This window comes from Carlito syrichta, unplaced genomic scaffold, assembly GCF_000164805.1.
Source record: "Carlito syrichta isolate Samal-C Ts95f unplaced genomic scaffold, Tarsius_syrichta-2.0.1 Scaffold306634, whole genome shotgun sequence".
In the NCBI taxonomy this organism is placed as follows: domain Eukaryota; kingdom Metazoa; phylum Chordata; class Mammalia; order Primates; family Tarsiidae; genus Carlito; species Carlito syrichta.
The window spans coordinates 530,025-540,903 of NW_007250730.1; the positions used below are offsets into that span (position 1 = coordinate 530,025).

Below are 10,879 nucleotides of genomic sequence, written 5' to 3' on the forward strand. Positions count from 1 at the left end.
GATGAGGTCTTGCTGCCCAGGCGGGTCTCGAACCTGCGGGCTCAGGCAATCCACTCACCTCAGCCTCCCAAAGGCGCGGGATTACAGGCTGAGCCCGGCTTGAATACTTATTTAATACATTAAGATAAGGCTGATGTGCTAAGCTGAATTAGTCAAAGAACCTCTAGAACTTATGGTGTGCAATAAGTTTAGATACCAAATGTAAAATAAGTTATATTTTCTAGAAAATAAGTACTGACCTACAATTTCTTATCTATCATTCCAAAATTTCTAAAAAGCTCTGAAAACTCAGTGTTTCTTAAAATTGAATTTACGGTACTCTCATTTGCCAATAAACCAGTTCAGAATTAACATGAAGCTATCAAGAGCTCTATTTATCTTCTTTATCTGTGAATTTTCATGTTTCACTGCAGAAATACTCATGAGTTTGATTATGGGATACTGCCTCAGACTTCCCTGGTAGTGTTATATATATTTGCTCATTATTATTTTTCTAAAATCCCAAAACATTCTGGATTCTGAACACTTCTAGCTCCCCAGATATTATATAAGGAAAGTGCTAGAAATTCTGAAAGAGGGAAACTTTGCTTCTATCTGAAGGATATCTGGAAAGTTTCAGGAAGAAGGTACCATTAAGCTGGTACTTAGTACTTTAAACTTGGTAGATTTAAATATATGAAGGTTCTCTTGAAGCCTTGCAGGTTGTAGACCAAGAGTAAGAAACATGAATTAGGGTAGAGTCTAGGGTAGAGTTTAGCCAGTGTGATGCACAGGGAGTGTGGGGGAAGTGTGTGGGTGTGAAAGGGCCTAGGAAGTGGCCTGATAGGAAGCAGTGCAGGACAATTAGGGGAGCCTGAGTATGACCTGGAAAGGCATTGCTGAGCTAAGTAGAGAGTAATAAGCATAGTGTTTGTTTGTTATTATTTTAGATTCGGGGGAACACATGTGTGTTCGTTGCATGGACGTATTGTGTAGTGGTAAGGATTAGGTCTCAGGTGGCCCATTCCCCAGATAGTGAACATCGTGCCCTGTAGGTAGTTTGTGCTTTGAATTCTAAGTGAGCCATATGGAATTCGAAGTGAGTCATATATTTTGAGACTTTTTTGCTCAACATTGGATATTTGTGATTTTTCGCTTCAGTTATGCTGATGAGTACATTGTAGTTTATTCATTTTTCATTGCTGTTGAGTGTTCCATTCGTAACTGTAACACAGTTTCTGCATTCTACTATTAATCACTTTGGTTGTTTCCATATTTTTACTATTATGAATAATTTTGCAATGAATGAACATTCTTGTATATGTCTCCTTTTGACATGTTCAAAAGTTTCTCTTGTGTCTTTTCCTAGAGGCAGAGTTGCTAATTCCTAAGGTTTATGGTATTGCAAGATTGTTTGCTCATATTTTACTTAGGATTTTTCTGTCTGTTCAGGAGGAAGATTAGCTACTATAATCTTCCTTTCTCATGTTGTCTTTGTCTGATTTTATTAGCAAAGTTATATCAGGAGTACCTTGGGAAATTTCTCATCTTTTTCTGAGTTTGTGTAGGTGAGAATTACCTATCCCTTTAATGTTAGGTAAAACTCACCTGTAAACTGGGCCTGGTATTTTCCTTGTGGAGAAAGAATTTAAACTATTGATTCCATTTCTCTAAAGTTTTTAATTCAGATTGTGTCTTAGTGGGTTTTCATAATTTATATTTTTCCATGTAGGGTAATTCCCATCTTTCAGTATTCATTCCATCCAAACTAGATCCTAGCTTCACTATTGCTATTTCAATATGATGCATGATTTATGTCTTGAATACAGATTTAGAAATGCCTTTTAAGTAACTTTAAATAATATTGTCATATAGTTAATGAAGATTATTTTCTTTTCCTGTAGGAGGATCCAAATCAGATGAAAAAGTAGACTTGAGCAAGGACAAAAAATTAGCTCAGTTTAACAACTGGTTTACTTGGTGTCACAACTGCCGGCACGGCGGGCATGCTGGACACATGCTTAGTTGGTTCAGGTAACTGTCACATTCCTTCTTTCATAGGCTTTTAAGTAGTTTGGGTGTACCTGTTAGCATTTGGTCAAAGAGTGAATTTTATTTTTCCTGTCACTTGAGTTAAAGGTGGTACCAGCATTTTCATCTCTGGGTATCCTATGTCATCTTAAACTGTAAAGTTAATTCTTATATAAGAAATAGTTTAGGCCCGGCTCAGTGGCTCAGCCTGTAATCCCAGCACTTTGGGAGGCTGAGGTGAGAGGATTACCTAAGCCTGAGGGTTGAAGAACAACACCAGCAACTTGGCAAGACCTCATCTCTAAAATTAATAAATAAATAATTAGCCAGGCGTGGTAGCTCATGCCTGTAGTTCTGGCTACTTGGAAGGCTGAAGTGGAAGGATCGCTGGAACCCAGCAGGTCGATACTGGGGTGGGGTGTGCCACTGCACTCCAACCTGGGTGACGGAGTGAGACTCCAACTCAAAAAAAAAAAGAAGTTTAAATGTTTTGGATGGGTTAAATGTTTGAATACCATTATTCAATTGTATTTGCTTGGGGAGAGCATATGTTTAGTTTTTTTACAACTGATTGATATCCTGGAATCTATCAAGTAGTTGAATTATAACTGAAATGATACATGCATCTAACACTTGCTTTAGTTCTGTTGTGAGTCAGCTTGTGAGGTAGTCATGCCGTGAAGGCTCCCAAGGTTGTGTTCACTGAGTAATTCAGTGGCCCTGTGCTCCTCATGGATAGAACATTTACACCCAATTGATCTCATTTGCTTTAACTGAAATTCGGAGCACATTTCTGTTGCCTTTACACTGTAAATGAGATATCTTGCTCTGTGTGTGGGGGGGGGGTGGGTTTGTTTGTTTGTTTGATTTTGGCAGGATCTCACTCTGTTAGCCAGGCTGGAGTGCAGTGACACAATCACAGCTCACCACAGCCTCAACCTCCTGGGCTCAGGTGATTGCCATCTCAGCCTCCCAAGTAGCTGGGACAACCGGTGTGCTCCACCATGCCCAGCTAATTTTTAAATTTTTTTCCAGAGACAAGGTCTCACTATGTTGCCTAGGCTTGAACTCCCGGGCTCAAGCAATTTTCCTGCCTTGGCCTCCTAAAGTGCTGGGATTACAAGTTTGAGCTGCTGCACCCCAACCATATATTTAGAAAGTATATTTAGAAAGCTATATATTTTTCAGAGACTTTCTCCCCAAAGTTCAGCTTGACAGTCATTTCTAATCTAGTGCTTTTAATGCTTTTTCCTCTGGGTTTTAATTCCTATGTTTTTCCAAATGCTACTTTGAAAAGTTGCATTGTGGATAGATATTAAATATAGATAAATAGTTGAAGGCAGTGGCACATGCCTGTAGTCCTAGCTACTCAGAAAGTTGAGGCAGGAGGATCACTTGAGCCTAGGAATTTGACTCCAGCCTGTGCAACATAGCAAGACCCTGACTCTTAAAAAAGATGGATGGGTGGACGGACAGACGGATGAACAGACAGATGCTAGATAGATGTATGGATGTGTAATTTGGATTTTTAACTGTTATTTGACCTATTTTTTAGGGACCATGCAGAGTGTCCTGTGTCTGCATGCACGTGTAAATGCATGCAGTTGGATACAACAGGGAATCTGGTACCTGCAGAGACTGTCCAGCCATAAAATGTGACCACCTAAAGAGAAGCCTTCATGTGCAGAGCTTTCTAATAGATGTCCTTCATAGCTGGAAAACATACCTCAGTACAAGAAACTCATCACTTTCCTGTAATAGGAAAATAAATCATTCTATCAGATCAGCAATTTGATCTTTGAGTGATTTTGATTGTGCTTCACAAGACAGATGCTGCTGAAATGAACATCAGAGTGTGGGCATGAGTTTTGTTCAGTAGGTTGAAAAAGTTCATTTTAGAAGAACTTTCTACGGTTTTATTAAAATTATGAACACTGTACAAGCAGAGTTTCTGGAATAACCAAGAACAAACCTTGAATCTATGTCTTTAAAGCTGAAACTGAATATCTTTCAATAAAATCTGTGCACTTTTCAGTGATTCAGACAATAGTGTAAGTTCATCCATGTTTAGATTCCTTTGAGATAAATTTAAAATTGTGGGTTCTTACTTTTAGCATTGGGAAGCCCCTGCCCTACACTGGAAAATAAATCTGATCATCTGTGTTTCATACGTATATATGAACATAGGTTGTGTGTGTGTGTATTTTTTTTTTTAAGGAGCCTTTTCCCTGACATGCTTTGATTTTAAGATAAATCTTTTGTCATAGACCACTGCTGTCTTTTTAGAAAAGCCAAAATGAAGAATGTATTTTACAACTTTTTCTCATCAAAGAGAAATTAAGCACCATTTCGGGGGAACATGTTATAAAATTTTCACTTTCTGCCTTTTGCTTTCCAGTGTCCTGATGTTGTCTTCAATGATTTATCTCCATATTAATTTGTCATTTTGCCCTCATCTGAGAGCATTTTGCTGAACACAAAGTATATGCAAGATTGTACGTGACCAACTGTTTAGCATAATCTACGTCAGTGTGTCCTATTGTCAAATCCCTCCTGCTCTGGAATACCTTGTTCTTTCCAAGGCAGCCTAGGAAGTATTGGGAAGCAGGGTCACTTCACAGACTACTTCAGATGTAAGTTTTTAAAAGTAAATGTGGGGTCAGTTCAGGAACTTTATTTTAAAATGTGTGTTTACTCATTTCGTAGTTGGATGGTTGCAAGAGAAATACAAAGGAGTTGTAGCATGCTTCTCTGTTGTGCACCATGCAGAGAGGATTGACCTGAATATTGTCATTGAAGTTGTGTTCACAGATAAAAAGTAAAGCTAGGATTTTATCTTACCAATTAGGCAGAAAGAAATATCTTAAACTGAAGAATTTTTAGAGCTTTCATCTTAGCAGTTTTACCTTGTAAAAACTAACATCTGCCAGATTAGTTTGAGGTGTGATCTAAATGATTAAAGTGGATTTAATTTATTTTTTACTTTGAGATCTGATACAAAAGATCCTTTTCTAGGAAAACACTGTAAGCAGGACATATCTACTCTAAATGTCTCAGCTTGATGACAATCTTCTTTTAAAATGAAAGAATAAGGAATAGTTAAAAAAATTTGTTTTTTACAAAGATTGCTCTTGAGGAGAATTTTTCCAGTCTTCTTTAAAATAAATCTTATAGATTTTGTTTAATCAAGACATACCCTTTGCCTTTAATACTGTTTCTGTTGAAATGATCCTTTCGAATTTACTGTGTCGTAAATCTGAAAAGTCGGTTTTAAGCAGTATCACTTTTATCATACACATTTTCATGTCTCCTTAGCTAAAATAAAATATAAAATAAAATTATTCAATTTGTCTGAAGTATTTATACTTTTTAGATATACAACATAAGATGTGAATATAAAGTCCATGATGTAAATAATATACTTACTTGTAATCATAATCTATAGGGTGACATTTTTAAGATTGTGCCTGTGTCAGCCTCCTAATAGTTTCTGTGAAGTCCAGACATGCAGTTTATGTCTGTTACATTTATTTTGCATTTTTAGTGTGTGTGGACTATGGAAATCGATTGATGTTATTTTCCCATTTTTATCACTAGGTCACTGTATTTGGATTTATAAATTCAACAAGATACTTTACCTAAACATGTTCAATAGAAATGTTCAATACAAGTGTTTTTATCATTTTTAAAAGATTGAATAAATCTGGGTTGAAGTCACCATGTCTAATCTAGATTTGTCTATGATTCCTTTACAAATAATTTACATTAAGTAATATAAGTACTTATTTTGATGGCAGATTTCATACTTAATCTTGGAGGTAACATTTCTTGTAGGCTTTGTTTTTCAGTTTAATACTCTTTCCAGTGTGGTTATTCTTTTAAATGATAGATTTGAAAGGTGACTTTCCATCATCAGTGCCCCACATAGTATTTAGAAAGGATGTAATCCTGCATGTAATGGGAGGGGTGAGTTTGATTTCAGTCTCATTTGGCTGCAAATAATGCAAAGACAGGCTTTGAAGCTTAAATTATAATCCTAGCTCCAGTGTCCTGGGCCGTGATTTGGCCTTTTTGAGCTTTTTGAGCTTCAGTTTTCTCATATGTTAAAATAAAGATAAAAATGATGTTGGGAAGCCGGTCTTGGTGGCTCAGCCTATAATCCCGCGCCTTGGGAGGCTCAGGTGAGTGGATTGCCTGAGCCTGTGGATTCGATACCCACCTGGGCAACTTGGCGAGACCTCATCTCTACAATAAATCAAAAAATTAACCAGGTGTGGTAGCGCGTGCCTGTAGTTCCAGCTACTTGGAAGGTTGAGGCAGAAGGATCACTGGAGCCCAGCAGGTCAAGGCTGCGGTGGCTGGGAGCGGCCACTGCACTCCTGTCTGGGCGACAGAGTGAGACTCCAACTCAACAAAACAAAACAAAACAAAAACAAAAGTAAAAATGATGTTGGGGTATAGGGAACCCAGAGATGGAGCAGTGACTCTTGAAAACTTGAAGTCTTTATATCTGTACTCAGCTCTTAACTAGATTTAACTCCCTAATCTTCACAGGAGAAAGGATCCAGGATTACTCTGTGCTCTTCCTTGTCTGCCATTCTGTAACACCTGATGTTCATTTAATTTAAAATGTTGGGGTGTGTGATAAGTGCTCCTCCTAGGAGTAGCCATCATTAAAACAAGTGGGCGCTAGTGTGTGCTTCCCAGTGTCTAACATCTCGGATAGAGGCATCAGGTGGGAGGGACACGTTTGGTGTTAGTTCTGCATCCTTGTAGAGTCTTGGGGTCAAGTGGTGATGGCAGAGACGAGCTTGCTGGATAGCAGCTCTCCCGTCTACTACTCTTACTTCTTCCATTACATTACCTGCCTATTTCCTCTCCTGCCTGTAAGTTTTGTAGGTTATTTTACTGATTATAATAAGCAGCACTTTATAAAAATACTAATTTTTATAAAGTATTTCTTAGCATATAGAGACAAAGAAAGCTTCCCAAATGTTTTTTTGTTTGTCAGGGTCTCATCTGTCACCTGGGCTGGAGTGCAATGACATCATGGCTCACCGCAGCCTCGACCTCCTGGGCTTAGGTGATACTTCCACCTAAACTTCCCGAGTAGGCATGCACCATCATGCCTGGCTAAGTTTTGTATTTTTTGTAGAGACGAAGTCTCACTATATTGCCTGGACTTGAGGCAAATGCTTTTAAAAGCATACTTAATCCTATATCTTCCATAGACTGCCAAAACATACTAAACTGATGTCACTTGGGAATTGTACATGGTTAAGTCACATAAAATTAATGTGAAATCCTACAGTATAATAGTGCCTATTATGCGCCAGGTACCCAGCACCTTACCCCATTTAGTTCTCACAACCTAGTGAGACACCTATATGATTATTCTCCTGTAAACAAGGCCGCCTAAGCATAGGGATGTTAGGTCCCTTGTCGTAGGTCACATGACTAGCTAATAGAGCCAAGATTTAGATTCCCATAGTCTGATTTTCTCATCTGCACTTTTAATTACTGTCTTATACTTTTGCGTGAAACTGTGGGCTATGCATATAATAATCTACGACAAAGGTTTTATTCCAATAATTTAGAACTAGGAAATATTTGAATTTTTTTTAGTATTAATACATCAAAAAAGATCAAAAAGGCACTGGATAAAATTAAAAAACTGAGTCCTAATTTGTTGTTTAGAAGCGTTTTTATCATGCAAAGGAAATGTTTTTCCTTCGTTTCTCCCTCCTTTTCTATCTCCCATATTGTGCCTAGTGGGGAAATCTAGAACCCTCCCATTGTAGACAGGAGCAGGGTGTGGGTGCCTTCATCTCTGGTTCTGCCCAGAGCAGTGCCCGAGGGGAAGGGGGAGGGGCACACCCTGTGCTTTCTACAGCCATTAAAATCTGGCATGGCAGAGACACCCCACACGGCTATGAGGTACACAAATTGGTGAACTACAGCATGCACGACAGATGTAAGGCCCTTAATCCATAAAGAACATTCTCAAATCCATGAGGAAATAACACAGCTAAGAGATAATATCCATCAAAGATGTGTACAGGCAAAATAAATAAGAACAGCTGGAAAATAAAGTAAATGTCACATCAACAACATACTGATTAGACACTGGAGGATCCTACTCCTGTCTGTATAGACTAGAAAGAATAGTGATGTGCATTTTCATGGTTGTGAGAAGGAAGCATTCAGAGACAGTCTTTGGCAGTTTCAGTCTTGAGGACACGCAAAAATATGAATCAAAAGCCTTAAAAAGGCTCAGACCCTTTGACACCATACCAGCAGTGTTTTCTGAGGGGTTGGTTAAGTGCACAGAGATGTTTCTATGATAAAGTTCTTCACAGTATTGTTTATAATAAAAACTTGGAAACCTAAATAGCCAATAATAGAAAAAAGTAAAATTATGGTACCTACATACAGTGAAATACTAAGAAACTGTTCATTAGTGTAGACTTTTTTTTTTTTTTTTTTTGAGTCAGAATCTTACTCTTATCACCCAGGCTGGAGTGCAGTGGCATGCTTATGGTCACAGTTTCCTCAGTCTGCTGGGTTCAGGTGATCCTTCTGCCTCTGCCTTCCAAGTAGCTGGAACCACAGGCATGCGCCACCGTACCTGGTTGATTTTTTGATTTATTGTAGAGACTAGATCTCACCATGTTAGCTCCAGCTGGTCTCAAGCCCCTGAGCTCAGGTAGTCCTCTCGCCTCTGCCTCCCAAATTGCTGGGAGTACAGGCATGAGCCACCATGCCTGACTAGTGTAGACATATCTGTTGACAAGGAAGATCTCATAATATATTGGTAATTGAAAGGAAAGGCAAGTTACATGATAGTATATGTGGCATATTTGCATGGGGAATTATTGAGGAATAGAAACTTTGACACTGGTTATCTTAAAATTGTGACATTTTGAGAAATTTTCTTGATATCTGTATCTTTGTTTTTTTTACAATAATGAATGTGTAAATAAATGTATATGCATAACACATACACACGCTACTGGCTTTTACAAAAGTTATCCATGACCTGATATCTTGTTATTTCCATAATGAAGCAATCAAATATTAAGATTATTCTAAGAGGTGAAAAAACATGCTACAACGTATTATGAAAATTAGAATTGAGATCCAATTGTTCAGAAGGCATTTTTCTACTATTTGTAACATACAGGAATAACAAGATATACAATTTTCTCTCATAATCCTTTCATCGTGTTTGGAAGTTATGCATTCTGCTCTCCATCTAGCACATTGGGGAAAATGCTAAATACAATAATTCTGACTTCCCGGGGGTTAGTGATACATAATTAATAACTTTATTTCATCTTCTTTCTCCTGTGTCTTCATTGGGAGATATTCTGGTTCCTCCATTTTGACTCTGGGCCTGTGGCAGGAAACCTGTCCTCTATGCATAGAATGTGTGTGATTGTTTTCCAGTCTAATCTGAAGTGCATGTTGCTCTGTTCATTTCCAATAACAGCAAGTTATTTAGTTTTGAATGATGGATTCGGAACATGCGGGCATGTCTATGCTACAGCAAACCATTCTGCATTCATAGACCTGGGTGTGCTGGACGCTATGTTAAACATTAAGACACTGAAGGACAGATGGCACCTCCGCTGTCTTGGCAGAGTTGCATGTCCTATGGAGAGGTAGAGCTAAACACAGTTTTCAACTAGCTCAAATCTATTCAGATTAATACTTAAAATTGCTACATCATTTTATAAAATGAGTATCATCTTAGCATCTTGTCTCCTACAAACCAGAAAATTTTTATTTAATTTTCTAAGTTTGGATTTTAAAAAATTATTTTCTAATTAAAAATAATTTGAGGAAATAGAGGTTTTTCATAACATTTTTCAAAAATGTAACTTTATTACCCATCTATTATTAGTACATTGTTTTAAACTGCTTTGCTAAAAAAGCAACTTTTGAATTAAAGGATAATTTTTGTAATGTCAGAAATAGCAGCAATAATCATAACTCAGTGCATGCAGTCTTTCGTCATTCAGTTTATGAAAAGCATATTGCCTTAACATAATTTCTTAACTAGAAATTTAGATACAGGAATGTAATTTATTAGACTTTTAAAATATAAAGTCACAAATACAGGATTGTCTTGAAGAGCATTTGAAGGGATTAATTCTCATAAATTTGAAACGGACATTTATATAAGAATTCATGCAAGTTGTTGGCCTTAATACATCTTTTTATTTAAAGAATATTAGCTCCACTTATAGATATGTACATGACTATACATGCGTGTGTGCGTGCAAGAAAGCCTGGAGTTTGAAAGAGCAAATGTCAAAATTCATGATTGTACAGATTTATATCACATTGCAGCCATGTATTTTGCCAATGACAGTTAAATAAGAAATTGCTACTGTAAAACGTGGTAAAACAAAGTATCCTTTCTAGCAGCAAGTAATAGAACTAATTAGTTCATGGTAAAAATTCAAATGGCACAAAGTTACTATGTTGCTATATTAATTATGTCAAAGAAAAATTATTTGTCCCATCCATTTGGAAATTGGTGTTATGTTTGAAGCAGGTGGACTTCATGTTTGAGCAACTATCTTGTTCTAGCATGTATCTTTATAGCCCAGAAAATATTCTCCAAATAGATTCAGATGTATAACTTATGGAACAAACATATTCAGCAACTTGATAAATGTCAGAAAAATATCTCTAAAAATGTCTTGTAAAAAGTTACATGTTTTATCATCTTGTATCTTCTGGCCTTTTCTTTCCATTCCTCAACAGTGGAATATAGGACTACTTGAGACTCTTAGGACAAAGTTGTGTTTCTTTTTTTTTTTTTTTTTTTTTTTTAGTTAGAGTCTCACTCTGTCGCCGA

The 10,879-nt window shown here is 37.2% G+C and overlaps 1 protein-coding gene and 1 long non-coding RNA gene across 2 annotated transcripts in view; both read left to right on the forward strand.

Annotated features, from left to right (window-relative positions):
• Positions 1 to 4,042, forward strand: part of MIOS (meiosis regulator for oocyte development) — a 38,013-nt gene extending 33,971 nt beyond the window's left edge. The window contains exons 10-11 of the mRNA XM_008063195.2: positions 1,884 to 2,013; positions 3,566 to 4,042. Of these exons, the coding sequence (XP_008061386.1) occupies positions 1,884 to 2,013; positions 3,566 to 3,662 (227 nt within the window). The 3' untranslated portion in view covers positions 3,663 to 4,042. The remainder of the gene's footprint in view (positions 1 to 1,883; positions 2,014 to 3,565) is intronic.
• Positions 4,043 to 4,310: 268 nt separating this feature from the next.
• The window catches only part of LOC103265537, a 12,161-nt gene continuing 5,592 nt past the window's right edge, over positions 4,311 to 10,879 (forward strand). Inside the window, exon 1 of the long non-coding RNA XR_504643.1 lies at positions 4,311 to 4,643. This is a non-coding gene — a long non-coding RNA (uncharacterized LOC103265537). The remainder of the gene's footprint in view (positions 4,644 to 10,879) is intronic.